This window comes from Tripterygium wilfordii, chromosome 22, assembly GCF_013401445.1.
Source record: "Tripterygium wilfordii isolate XIE 37 chromosome 22, ASM1340144v1, whole genome shotgun sequence".
In the NCBI taxonomy this organism is placed as follows: Eukaryota; Viridiplantae; Streptophyta; class Magnoliopsida; order Celastrales; family Celastraceae; genus Tripterygium; species Tripterygium wilfordii.
This window is the reverse complement of record NC_052253.1, coordinates 511772-524294: the sequence shown is the minus strand read 5'-3', so window position 1 is coordinate 524294 and position 12523 is coordinate 511772. Positions and strand designations below refer to the sequence as shown.

Below are 12523 nucleotides of genomic sequence, written 5' to 3'. Positions count from 1 at the left end.
AAATTTTATTTTGACCGTATAACTTTGAGATCAAAATCGGAGCGTCTGTGGGAGCCGTTTGGCATCGGAGGGCCAAGATTTAACAAAATTTTCGACGTCTACTTTTTCTCCAACGGTCAAAAATCTCATAAAACCCGTACAGAATTCCCTGATCAAGAGCTCTCTCTAAATTATTTCCTTCTTTCTCGTGACTCAAAGAAAACCTTCCAAAAAAAAAGATTTAAGAACAGAACAAAACAAAAGTATTGATCTCTCCTAAATACCATCGATTCCTAAATTTTTCGAAGACCCAGTGAAGGAAAATGAGTATTCTTCAATACCCAGATGCAGCGAGTGCATCAGAGCTCCAGGTATGGAACAACGCTGCTTTCGACGATGGAGATTCTGAAGACTTGAATGCAATTAAATCTTCTTGGTCGAATCTGAAATCTTCTTATGTGAATCGGTCGCAATCTGATTGCAGCAAAGAGAATCAGAGTCCCGTCTTGGGAAAAACTCATGTTCCTCTGAAATCTTCAACACCTGTAAAGCCCCTTCACTCAAACAATGTTATCGGAAATTCCCAAGGGAAGACATTGAAGGTTTCTCTCAAGCAGGGTTTTCTTGAACCCTTATCAGAATCGAGGAGTGGAATTATTGAAGAGAAAAATCGCGATGAACAGAAGATTGACATGGAGATCGAAAAAACTCAAAAGGAGATCAATCGCTTATCATCGAAACTTGAAGCGCTTCGACTTGAAAAGGCTGAGCGCAAATTGAAAACGATGGAGAGACGGGGAAGAATAGTGCCTGCTAAATTCATGGAGCAGAAACAGGGTGTCAAGATTCAAGATTCTTCGAAAAAGATCGACGAGTCTCTCGTATCAAGAACAATAACAAATATTAGTCGCAGAGGCGTCAGTTTGGGGCCAGCAGAGATAATCGCCGGAGCAAAATCTCGGTTTCTGGGTAAGCAGGAAATCACCCCTGTTCAGCCAATACAGAGTCGTCGCAAATCTTGTTTCTGGAAGCTTCAAGAAATCGACGAAACAAAGGTAACAAAAGAGAGAGGAAAGAGCTTGAGTTTAAGTCCAAAATCACGAAAGACTGCATCCAAGATTCCGGCACATAAGCAAGCTGCGACTACAATTGGGTCTAAGAAGACTGTGAAGAAAGAAGATGGAATTCTCGCAACAATTCAGCCAAAGAAGCTATTTAGAGATGGAGATAAAACAGCATCAACCAAGAAACCATTGAAATCCGGAAGGGTTGTGGCGAGCCGGTATAGTCAGATATCAAATCATCTGAATGGGAGTGTCACAGTGAATGATATCAGAAAGAGGTCTTTGCCTGAGATTGACAAGGAGGATGTACAAAGATGTGACAAGAGACGTGTTTCGCATGGGAATGCAGTGATACAGAAAACTGATACCAGAGTGAAGAAGAGGTGGGAGATTCCAAATGAATTGGTGGTGTACAAGAGTGTTGCAGAGGATGAGGAACCTCCACAATCGTTTTCAGCTATGCAGCAGGAGCTGCCAAGGATCAGGATTGCCCGGTGTGTCGATGAGAGTGCCAGAGATTCTGGGGCAGCAAAAAAGGTTGATGAATTGGGTGGGAGGAGATCGTACTTTGCGCCCGAGGAGGAGGTGGCAGATGAATTTGTTTGTCAGGCATTGAGATTTGAAGAAGAGAACCACCCAGATGAAGAAGTTGAGTTCTGAATCTGCTGAGCTTTTGTAGTTATAATCCATAACTCATGCTATGGAGTAAGGTTGGATTTGTTTTGTCCAAATGGGTTTGTAAGTTTCTGGTTAAGCATTTTTGGGTTTTGTTATGCAATAATGGGATAAGCTTGTATCTTCAAAACAATTTCAAGCTGTTAATATGAATTTGCTTTCCTGTACAATATATATAATCAAATCAATTATAAAAGGACATTTTTTGCAGATTTGGGTGAAAATCTTGGGAAATTATAAGACATTTGCAGGACAGTTCTCTTCAGAGGAAATGATAGATGAAGTCTTGAATCTCAGATTAGTGCCACTATTGAAATGTCTCCTAGTCCAGCGGATAAATCTGCACCCACTTGCATTGCGAAGCTGTGCTGAGAGGCCTGCCGTAATGACATCGAGATTTTGTCTCAGGTTCTCAAAGATCTCTTGGTGTCTTGGTACTTCTTTGCCTCCTACTTCTTACGTTCGTAGATTTTGTCTCAGGTTCTCAAAGATCTCTTGGTGTCTTGGTACTTCTTTGCCTTCTACTTCTTACGTTCGTTAGTGGTACCAAAGCTAAGACAGATGACATTGTCCAGCTACTGAGATTTGTTAAAGAGAGAACGCGATTGAGTTTTCCCAGTAGCTTAATGGCTGTAAACATAATCATCTACCCTTCGACGACAAATCTGGTCAGATTGATAAGGACCTTTTGATATACAATCATTAAAATGATGTGAAATGTAAGCCACGACTTGATCACATATAATATCATCTTCGTTATATCCTAGGCCTTGCACGACACATAGATTAAATGTTCAATAAGTTCTCCGAATCGTTCAAGATTTTTTCTCCTATAATATTCGATTGCTGTAAGTTCAAAACCAGATTTTCATCAAAAGCCACCAATTTTGTCCAGTGGTTTCCCCATTGTTTTCGGAGCCCAGGCTTTGCTTTGTCGAATGTATGTAGATGATTGTCTCATTCTATTGCATGGAGCATGAAGCATGTCGCTGGGAATCAATAGCATCCCCACCAGTTGACACCGAAATCTCAAATACAATTATATCTACTCTCACCAATCTGCAAAAATCATTGTGATCGGAAGTTTATGTACAACATCTGATATTCCACAATTTCACTAGGATTACTTTTACCATAGGACTTTTACATAATTGAATGTAGTGCCATAGTTTAACTCCAATCTCAGTAGATAATCAAAAGAGAAGAAGTTGATGGAGGCACAAAATATCTGAGTTATTCAGACTCTAAACCCAACAGAAAGGGCAGAAAGTATAGTTAAACTCAGGTCTAATCAGAACAAAAAATGGAATTTGACTCAAGTGCATCTAAAAAGAATATTGAGATCCAAATTTACAAGTACCAAACAACAAACATTTATAAAATTTCAACTAAACCTCATTATCATAGTACATGACTCAGTTAAATCCAATTAATATCAGTGAATTGTAGCTTACACCAAGTAGGTTCTCCCTACAAAAGCAGGGTCTTGGCTCCACTACAACTCAAACAATGCGGATTGGATCATCATTGCCAAGTCTATGACACAACAATCTTGCTTATAATAAGTACGGAATTTAACAAAATAAAAACATTCTCATACAGTTCAATTGTTTCACCAATGTCTCAGAGAGATCCAATAATTTCAATATCAATGCAGTAACCCCAAGTAGGTTCTCCCTGAAAACAGGGTCTCAAGGCAAACTACATCTCAAAACATGGATAAATCCTCACTGACATAGATTACAAAGAGCAGCAAAGAGGTACTGAAAAATCCACACCTATAGTCCATACATTAACAATACATCACATGGAAGAACAAAGACATCGAAGAAACAAAATTCGTAAATCCAATGGTAAAAAGATCAATCAATTCTTCACAATTTAGACATGGTCAAATCAAATGGCTCAGAACATAAACAGCTCTATCAATCAAGATTTATCAGAAGCAGAACTGGCATTAAAGCTGAGTAATATCATCATTGCCAATTTAGTTTCAAGTCATTGTATAATACAACAAAAATTTTAAAAGTAACAAAGAAAAATAACTTTCAAAGAAGATAAACCAATAGATGGCTCATATCAAGAAATTCAACCATTTTGTTTACATCCTTTGCTTCACTGATTCCTCACACTCTCTCAGAAGCGCGGATAAAATGTAATCATCGCCAAAAAAAATTACTCAAATTAAAAAACAAACAGAATTCCGAGAAATCCCAACTATTATGCCTCAACAAACCATCTAACATCAATGAACATCAACAATTATATAAGTTTAACGAACAAACAGATCTCTACAGAGTCAATACAGTACTATAGCGGAAGATTTTAGAGGCAGATCTATTGGATAAGGCATACCCCCACGTTGACACCGCGATGCTCTGTTTGCCTCTATGACTAGCCTCGTTTCCATAGTATTACTGCTATCGAAAACAAGCTAAAGGTGTTGAGAGGCACAAACACACAAATCATATACAAAAATAAAAGGGTTTAGCCGTTTATTTGACACAGATCAGCCGATGAAAAGAGAAAAGGCTAAACTGCAACACTAAACGGCATGCTCTATAGCACGAGCATTGGGGCTTTCTTCTTCATTCAAGTAATAGGAGAAGCCCGGGAGGCTCGTGCAGAAGTGTAATTACGAACAATTTAGATAGAAGACGAACTGAATCTAACTCCAGCAACAGACGAAAACTCTGGCTGCAGAGATAATCGAAAGAACTTGAGCATATGGAAGGGCGTCTCCCATGGATTATATAGAGTTGTCAAAACCCTAAAACTGGAAAGTGAACGGTGGGTACACATCGGGTAGTGGTACGACCCGTATTCCTTCTTTTCGTGAGCGACCCATATAGAGCGGCCCATATACTCTAGTTGATCCTGTTACTCCTGTATGGGCCAGTATAAGATTGGAGCGGCTCACATACAGATACAGTTCTTGGATGTGGGCTTTAAACATCTTAGATATGGGCTTCGCACGTTTAAATAGGGAAAACTTGATTTTGAATTTATTTATTTTTATACAAAATGCTAAAACTAAGCTCAAATTCACATTTTTATCTAAACTAAATGACTTAAATTTAAAAAATCTGAGAAATTTCGATTTTACGAAGCTCAAATTCACAATACTGTCCACGTGTATTCTAGTACGTAAAAACGTGTACATTAGAGGAAAAAAATATAATTTAAGAAAGAAAATGAAACTAAAATATAATTGAAGGACAAAAAGTTACATTTAACCGTAACAATCTTGTAAAGAAATTTTCAAATACCCATTTAGAAGCAAAAATTTCGTTTGCCTTTCCAGTTTGTTCCTTTAGTCGTCTCCCAATCGGCCTTAACAAAATGAGTACACGGTCTAAAGCATAAAGAAAAGATGGATTTATGTTTCAATGTGATTCTTATTTCCATTTGCTTTTGGTTATGTCCAGTTAGGCAATAACCTGGAAATCGTTGTGTGAGAACCAGACTCACATGCGGCTGCTATGGCAGACACTTCAAGGACACCCAACCTTCACTTGTTAAAAAACTTAAAACAGCAGCATAAGTAGCATTTGGGCTTAGCTAGCATGACTGTAAATAAAATATCACACCGAAAATTCACACATGATAGACGTAAGGTTCTAGACTACTTGTCTTCCAAGGAAACAGTCAAGTAGCAGAAAGAAAGAATAGAGACCCTTTGTAATTTGTATACCAACAAAAAAGAAAGGAATCCGAGAGAAGAAAAGGACATCCAATGTAAGAAGTTAAAAGCGGGCCTTTCGTTTCCGACCTGTGTATTTAGTGTCACGCGGCACAACATTTCCTTTTCTTCTCCCTTTTTCCTTCCTCTTCAGTATCCATTGCCGAGTCCTCCCTTTCTTGGTTACTTTCTGCTTTTTTCTTGGTCTATGCCTGTCCGAAATGCAGACCTGCAAGCCCCACGAAAGTTTCATGCTTAAAGAGGGATATTACATAGTCATTAACATTCTTATTACCTTTTTCTCTCATTTCTAAAATGGGAAGAAAAAACATGCACCGAGGACTTCAGCTAATGGATAACAGCAGACGAAAAGAAGGAAGAAAAAAAATGACAACAATTAGATTACGAGGCAAGACAACCAACCGTTTGATCCTCTTCATCTCCGCTACTTTCATCATCTGAACAACTCTCCCCATCTTGACCTTTTCCCTGGGGGACAGATGAGCTTATTGACGGTGGACCACAAGTGAGCACAACAAATTCTTTTCTCATCTTTGAACTGTTATAGAATAATTATTATCAAGTTAGAAGAGTCGTATGCTAGGCAGTCGGAAAAGCTGCATGAATTATTTACAATTAGCAATCACAACTTTCCGAGATTGATTACTGGAGAGTTGTTACTACCAAAATATGAAAATACTATTGGAAGTTCACATTATAGGGTGGCATTCAAAGCCAGCCATTGATTGCTATGTACAAGATAGAAGGTGACGCAAGCAAGAAAAAGAGGGCAGTGTAAGCTGAGCACCAACATACAGAGGCAAACATGTTTTAGAACATATTGCGGCGATGTCTTAACATGGTGATTTCGATACTGCTGAAACATTGGGAGCCCAAATAACTTACAAATGCATGTCACTGAGATGCACACAAATGGAAACACTCAAAGCAATAATATCTTCTCCACGCAAAAAGCTCTGCCTAACAATGAGTTGATTCACTGGCTCACTGCGCATGCAACATGGAGATTTTTATACTACCAAGACAATGAGAGCCCACATATCTCTGGAATGAATGTTACTGAGAAGTCCACAAATGAAAACATTCAAAGCAGTAATAATATCCTCTTCAATAGGAGCTCTGCCTAAGAACGAGTTGATTCACTGCCAATAGCCCAATACAAGCAAAACTCATGGCCCCAAATAAAGAAGTTTAAAATAGATGATTCTATGAAATCAATAACCAATGTTATTTGTGTTGGAAACTTGACATGTACAAGTATGCTATTGTTGTTACTCTTTATTATATAGCTAAAGTCCCTGCTACATACTAGAGCAGATATATCTCTAAAGATGAAAGTATGCTTACAAAACTGCAAACGGGACAAAGCAGTTCCTCCTTCAAATGCAGAAAGCAACATTAACATCCAGGCTAACGAAAACTTATAAAACATTTTGTGTGATTTCATATGTTTCTCTAATATAAAATGTATTATGATAAAAGGCATACGAGCATGTAGACAACAACTTACTGTTCATAAATATTGATCACTAGAAGTTCAAAGCCATCATTACAAAATCCAACTGCGAACCCCAACAAAAGAGAAAATAAAAGGCCGTTTTTAGCTTACATGAATGAATTCCTTGCTTACCTGTGGGGGTAGTCAATGACCACACCACCAGCAAATCCAGCACGCATTGCAGAACTCAAAATCAACTCACGCTGGGCTACATTTTCTGGGTACACTTGGAACGCTGCCTTTGCTCCCCTTGCCAAGCATCTATATAATGATCCAAAGAAGGCCCTAACAAAAAATTGAGAACAAAAATTTAATGGAATTTTTTTAGAGGTCTGGGGCAGCTCACTTCAACCACATCAAGCCATGCAGTGTTTCGTATGCCCCATTACGTCATTCATGAAAGTGAATTGAGGAAAATTAAGATCTCGACATACTTCAGTCGTAATCGTGGTTCATGGGAGGACTTGTCCGCATTGCATAGCCACTGTTATCAAACGAAATGAGCAATGGACAGATAATGTTGCGTCATGAATCTTTAAAATTTAAATACAGCGTCAATAATCTATTTGTTGAATGTATCAAAACAATTTTTAAAAATAAAAAAAAAAGAAGATGATAGGTAAATAGAGTAAAACAATGACAGAACAAATAACATGCTAAAAGCAAACCTGAATAGCAGAGATGCTGATGGCCCCATCAATAACTCCAGTGCGTAGTGGTAAACCCTACAATATAATATTTTACTTCCGGTAAGTACTTAATAAATTGAAAATGGATCAAGTAAAAAACAAAGGAGGTATAGCAGAGGTGCACATCTAAAGAAAAATAAACTAAAAGAAGAAACACGCATTAGATAAAAAGGATATGAATAAATATCTTAATTTACAAGCATATAAATTTAAAAAAGAAAACTCAGGCTTTAAGAGGCGCTGTCCAATACACCTCACCAACAAAAAAAATAAACATAAAATCTATCTTTCTTTTTCTTTAAAATGCAATTTGATATCTATCTATAACGTCCAACTTACACTTAGTTCCATGATCATACCTGGAAAAGAACATCTTATGCTTCAAAAAAATATCATGGCCACAAAAGGACAGCCAATGTTTAGGTAAATACCTGACCCATGTCACTGAGTAGAAGATCACCCTCGACCTCCCGTTCCAAAGCAACATCTGCAATTTAAAGCAAGTAAAATTACATATAGAAAAAGAGCACAAATAAATCTCGAAGGAATATTTAAACCTCAACCAAAGTGATAGTGCGCATACCGAGCATTGATTGTGATATGTCTAAGCCAATCCACTGATGTCCATTTTCAGATAGTGTCTCCCCACTCAATCCCGACCCACAACCTGTGAAAGAGATGGTCAAAGAAAATGTTTATGCTCCAATCAATCTCACACTGAAAGTTGCATACAAACAACTGGGTAGCTCATACAACCTAAATGATTTGGGTAAAGAAAGTATTACCACAATTACAAGGAATGAAACCTGAAAACTTCAGTGACAGCATAGAAACAAATATATGGAATACCAACCTAACACTTATCGCTAAATTAGATGGTTTAAAGCACATGTAGAGAGGGAATTACCAATGTCAAGGAGTAACCTCGGGACTCCATCATCGGGCAAAGCAAGCAGCTCCAGAGCTCTCTCAGAGAGTTTCGCCTTTCAACAAAAAAATAAACCAACAATTACATCAACAACGAGAAGTTAACTTACGTTTAGCCAAAACAATAATCCATACGAAGCGCGAGAATTTGAGGAAATTCCTCTTCCGTCAATTTCTCATCCACATAGCAGAGGCAGTGAAGTATCTAAGAAACCAAAACAATGAAAAAGAAAAACAGAAACCTGAATCTCTATTATGCGAGAAGAAGACGTGTATTTGCGAGCTTCCGTATCATCGTAGAATATCTCCGGTGGTGCTTGTAACTCCGGCCGACTCGACATAGCTACAAAATAACGTCACCCGCCCACTCTCAAACCCTCCTCCCTTATCGCTTTCAATTTGTTCCGTTAATACGAAATTCCTCAGTTTCGCTCTCTAAAACCCTAATCTAGCGTCTGTGCCTGTGCCAGTGCAACCGCAAACCGTAGTGGGCTGTGGAGTCTGGACCTCAATCAACTTATTTGAACAAACACTTTTCAGCCCAAGCCCAGGCCCAGTCCAAGGTTTGTTTTTCTCAGCCCAATAGCTTACATTGGTTATTTGTGTGTCTGCGCAGCAACTCCAACTCCAACTCCAATCCATTCAATCTTCTTCTTGCAGTTTCCACCGAGTATTTATCGAGGGTGATCACGCAAACTTTGATATTGATCCAGCAGTTGGGTTCGAGGCCACTGAGATATACCCGGACGTCAAATAGACCACTGTTGAAGAATACCTTAAACGTTTTGCTTAGATTCTCTTTTCTTTAACTTGAGTCGTTTCAAAATAAACATTTGAGTAGTTGTTTGTCGCAAAGGACTGCTAAGTGCTAAGTCCTCTTCCAAAATCACTCGTGTCAAAGAAACCGAATGCAATGAATCACATATCAGTACAACGAAGTTTTCGAGTTCATTTTGGAAAATCAAGCGCTAGAACCAAGATTTCTCCAACCAAGACAGGCCATTTCAATAGTGAATACTCACCCAAATCTTTTAATTTTATCTCACTTAGATGCAGACGTTCTCTCTATAATTTGAATCAAAAGAATTGCATATGTAAACTTGCAAAACTAGAGAGCAGAGAGTTGTTCCAACTTTCAAATTCCACCTATAAGAAGTAAGAAAGAAGTGAAAACAAAATGGATGGCTCATTCAACAAATAGATACAACATGAAACCAAAAGGACAAAAGGCCAGAAAACCCCAGAGATGCTTCTGATCTAAAATCCTCAGTCCCTGTCATTCTCACCCCATGGTTCAGCATTTCAACTCATAGAGTCATACCACAACGATGGCACGCATCTTTGATTTCATCATCTTCCCAGCACACTCGGGCTGCAAAAAGGGCGCATGATAGACATTGTATGATATTATCAACACATCAAGAGTTCGATAGTTGGACCATCTGATCTTAAATCAACATGAATATCACTACTACCTGTTATCTTTGCTAGCACATTATCTGCCGGCATGAAAAGAATTTAAGAACCTGTCATTGAGAAATTGTGGAAGACATAGTGAAATTTCTGCCATGAGCTTCATGCCTCTACATATCTGGGGCCGATGAACCGTTTACTTTCATCATACAGAAATACTTTGTTGGCGCAACAGAACCGGCTTGTGTACACAGGTCTATCACTGCTGGCGCATGCCCATAAAAGTTCCGCCCTTCGTTTAAAAGTACAGGAGGATCCTGCGGCCTTCTCCGCCATACAATCTTAGGAGGTACCAAATCATCCACATCTGCTTTCTTCCAAAAGTGGGATCCACGCCAAGTTTCGTATTTAAATACTCCACAAAGCCTAGCCTTGTGCCCTGATGGCCCAACATGGACCTCTGAACAATGCTCACAAACTTTAGCAGGATGAACCAATAACAATTTCCGAACTCCAGCTCTAAGAGTCTCCCATGCCCTCAGAGTTCCAGTAGCTATGAAACATAGATCATCAGATGACAAAGACTCAGCTCCATCAACATTACATAAATCATTGTATGAGTTCCCACTGCTTGAGCAAAAATTTTCATTATAGGGATCAGCTCCTGCCTGCCAGCATAGCTCCACAATGGCAGGAACTCGGTCCAAATCAAATCTTTCATTGTGCTTAATGACATCTTGGAACATGTTCTGCAGGTGAAATGACTCTACTGGTACAAGAATGTCATTCACACCACCATTAATCCATTCATGAACACGATTTCTGCCAAGGCGCTTGTAACCATAGCAAGTCTGAATTAAATGGCCTTTCTCACCAATATATACTTCTGGACAGAACCTGCAAAGTAGTATCAGTGAAGTTTAAATAAAATTATAAAAAACACAACATTTTCCCAGGGATGAGAAGTCACACTTGACGAGAGTTAATAGCATTACTTATTGCAGCCAACAAAATTGAATAGATTGTCTTTTAGATAATAATGAATCCAACTCAGTTCGAATACCGAAAGTATGAGACTTGTATTCAAGCAGATGGAATGATATGGACACTAATGTTTCAAGTAATGATTGAAACAAGTTAAAGACATCTTGCTGATTAGCACCAGATTACAAAATGTAGCATGCAGTTCCCCTAACTTAGAAACTGGATAAGCTTCACAGTATACAGCTAGCTAATTCAGATTAAGTCTTCCCCATTTTTAACAACAGCAGTTATACAGATATGTTAAAACTAAAACTAGTACGTGGCCAGATTAAGGCAAGAGAAACATTCAGTCTCACCTGAGTACTCTTGGCCAACATAAATTACATAATCAATGATGCACCCACAATCATTTAGTGAATTTTGGTGGCTTACTTGCAGGCCTTGACAGGAATCATTTTGATAAGGGTTGAGACACCAAGAATGAGCTGCTTTCTAGCCTTAAGAACCTCCTGTGCTACAGGAACCATATTTGTAACTGGATACTGCTTCTTTCTTTCCTCTATTCTCTTAAGTATCATTGGCCTCAGCTTCTTAAAATCAACTTTTGAACTGTACAATCGCGAGTTTGTAATGCAGCCACTGGATTCTCGAATAATAGTCTGCCATAATTTCCCCCTCAAATTCATTGTAGATCCTAAATTTCCCCTAACATAACAAGAATTTCGGTTCAGTTCAGTAAAAACCCAAAATGTTTATGATTAATTTTATCAGGTTTTAATAAAACCTTGCAATACGATTCAGTTCATCAAGACAACCAAGATGTAAAAAACAGTAATAATCTATAAGGCATGTAAAAAACTAAAAAGTGCAGCATACTCAACTCATCAACATCTCCAAGTGTCCAATACAGATCACAAATGGCAAAATAAAAGCATTATAGCAATACAGTCCAATACAATTCCAATAAAGTCCAATTGAGTGAATACTGTCTGCAATAAGAGCTAATCATCATTCATCCATAAACACACTTCAAACAATTTGAGTTTTAAACAGAACAAGGAAAAAAAAACCAAATAAATACAAAAAACCGAAAATAAACATACAAGACCAGAGCAGTGCAAGTGAATGAAATCAGAATCGGGTTGTGAAAGATTAATGGAAAGAAAACTCACCAAAAATAAATCTCGTCGAAGACTCGAAGCTATGGCCTATGAACCAGACTCCAGAGGAGATGAGAGGACGCGAAATTAGAACGGGCAACCAGACTTCCAGAGGCAGAGGAGATGAGAGGGACTGGATTCGGCGAATCCCAATGCCTGATGGGCCTCTTCAAAGTGATTTCTAAATGGATATTGGAAGATGGGCTTTTGACTACATGGGCCACCCGTACTTCCAACGTCCGATGAACCAATGGGCCCAAACCGGGCCACAACTTATAAAGCCTTATATAAATCGAAACAATATAAAAACTTTTTCTCCCAAAAAATATCTATAATTTTCTCAAACGCTGCCGGTTTATTCACCTCGCGGAGATGGCGACATCATAACCGTTCATTTAATAATTGTTTTTCATCAAGAGCAACCAGAAGAG

General features: G+C 38.4%; 3 protein-coding genes and 6 non-coding genes across 12 annotated transcripts; 1 reads left to right on the top strand and 8 right to left on the bottom strand.

Moving 5' to 3' along the window:
- Window positions 1-302: 302 nt before the first annotated feature.
- Window positions 303-1703, top strand: LOC119990876. Its single transcript, XM_038837003.1, has one exon. It carries the CDS (start codon window positions 303-305, stop codon window positions 1701-1703), a length of 1401 nt encoding a protein of 466 aa, XP_038692931.1.
- Window positions 1704-2871: 1168 nt separating this feature from the next.
- On the bottom strand, window positions 2872-2980 carry LOC119992360. Its single transcript, XR_005466364.1, has one exon. It is a non-coding gene; the product is annotated as a small nucleolar RNA snoR97 (small nucleolar RNA).
- Window positions 2981-3130: 150 nt separating this feature from the next.
- LOC119992349 lies at window positions 3131-3250 on the bottom strand. Its single transcript, XR_005466353.1, has one exon. It is a non-coding gene; the product is annotated as a small nucleolar RNA Z278 (small nucleolar RNA).
- Window positions 3251-3338: 88 nt separating this feature from the next.
- LOC119992348 lies at window positions 3339-3453 on the bottom strand. The gene has a single exon (XR_005466352.1). It is a non-coding gene; the product is annotated as a small nucleolar RNA Z278 (small nucleolar RNA).
- A 163-nt stretch (window positions 3454-3616) lies between these two features.
- LOC119992347 lies at window positions 3617-3706 on the bottom strand. Its single transcript, XR_005466351.1, has one exon. It is a non-coding gene; the product is annotated as a small nucleolar RNA Z223 (small nucleolar RNA).
- An 82-nt stretch (window positions 3707-3788) lies between these two features.
- On the bottom strand, window positions 3789-3886 carry LOC119992368. The gene has a single exon (XR_005466370.1). It is a non-coding gene; the product is annotated as a small nucleolar RNA U36a (small nucleolar RNA).
- A 315-nt stretch (window positions 3887-4201) lies between these two features.
- On the bottom strand, window positions 4202-4345 carry LOC119992369. Its single transcript, XR_005466371.1, has one exon. It is a non-coding gene; the product is annotated as a small nucleolar RNA snoR134 (small nucleolar RNA).
- An 872-nt stretch (window positions 4346-5217) lies between these two features.
- On the bottom strand, window positions 5218-8994 carry LOC119991731 (18S rRNA (guanine-N(7))-methyltransferase RID2-like). 2 transcript variants are annotated; one of them, XM_038838154.1, is made up of 10 exons: window positions 8778-8994; window positions 8516-8591; window positions 8192-8275; window positions 8040-8095; window positions 7588-7644; window positions 7354-7403; window positions 7052-7204; window positions 6307-6408; window positions 5824-5959; window positions 5218-5629 (listed from the first exon to the last, which is right to left on the bottom strand). In XM_038838154.1, exons 1-10 carry the CDS (start codon window positions 8874-8876, stop codon window positions 5465-5467), a joined length of 978 nt encoding a protein of 325 aa, XP_038694082.1. In that variant the 5' UTR covers window positions 8877-8994; the 3' UTR covers window positions 5218-5464. The 2 variants fall into 2 exon arrangements, with proteins under 2 accessions (XP_038694082.1, XP_038694083.1); XM_038838155.1 differs by lacking the exon at window positions 6307-6408 and having other exon boundaries at window positions 8778-8974.
- Window positions 8995-9537: 543 nt separating this feature from the next.
- LOC119991730 (APO protein 4, mitochondrial) lies at window positions 9538-12237 on the bottom strand. 3 transcript variants are annotated; one of them, XR_005466251.1, is made up of 4 exons: window positions 12105-12237; window positions 11365-11637; window positions 10011-10845; window positions 9538-9907 (listed from the first exon to the last, which is right to left on the bottom strand). XR_005466251.1 is itself a non-coding variant. In XM_038838151.1 (3 exons), exons 2-3 carry the CDS (start codon window positions 11616-11618, stop codon window positions 10119-10121), a joined length of 981 nt encoding a protein of 326 aa, XP_038694079.1. In that variant the 5' UTR covers window positions 11619-11637; window positions 12105-12237; the 3' UTR covers window positions 9538-10118. The 3 variants fall into 3 exon arrangements, 2 of the variants coding, with proteins under 2 accessions (XP_038694079.1, XP_038694080.1); XM_038838151.1 differs by having other exon boundaries at window positions 9538-10845; XM_038838152.1 differs by having other exon boundaries at window positions 9538-10845; window positions 11365-11626.
- Window positions 12238-12523: the final 286 nt, after the last annotated feature.

Excerpts from the sequence above, each read along its gene's own strand:
- LOC119990876 (XM_038837003.1), top strand. The coding sequence starts at position 303 with ATGAGTATTCTTCAATACCCAGATGCAGCGAGTGCATCAGAGCTCCAG.
- LOC119991731 (XM_038838154.1), bottom strand. The coding sequence starts at position 8,876 with ATGTCGAGTCGGCCGGAGTTACAAGCACCACCGGAGATATTCTACGAT. Across the intron at positions 5,960-6,306 it reads CATCTCAGTGACATGCATTT|TTCAAAGATGAGAAAAGAAT; the intron begins GTAAGTTATTTG and ends ATTCTATAACAG. Across the intron at positions 5,630-5,823 it reads GAGATGAAGAGGATCAAACG|GTCTGCATTTCGGACAGGCA; the intron begins GTTGGTTGTCTT and ends TGGGGCTTGCAG.
- LOC119991730 (XM_038838151.1), bottom strand. The coding sequence starts at position 11,618 with ATGAATTTGAGGGGGAAATTATGGCAGACTATTATTCGAGAATCCAGT. Across the intron at positions 10,846-11,364 it reads ATTCCTGTCAAGGCCTGCAA|GTTCTGTCCAGAAGTATATA; the intron begins GTAAGCCACCAA and ends ACTACTTTGCAG.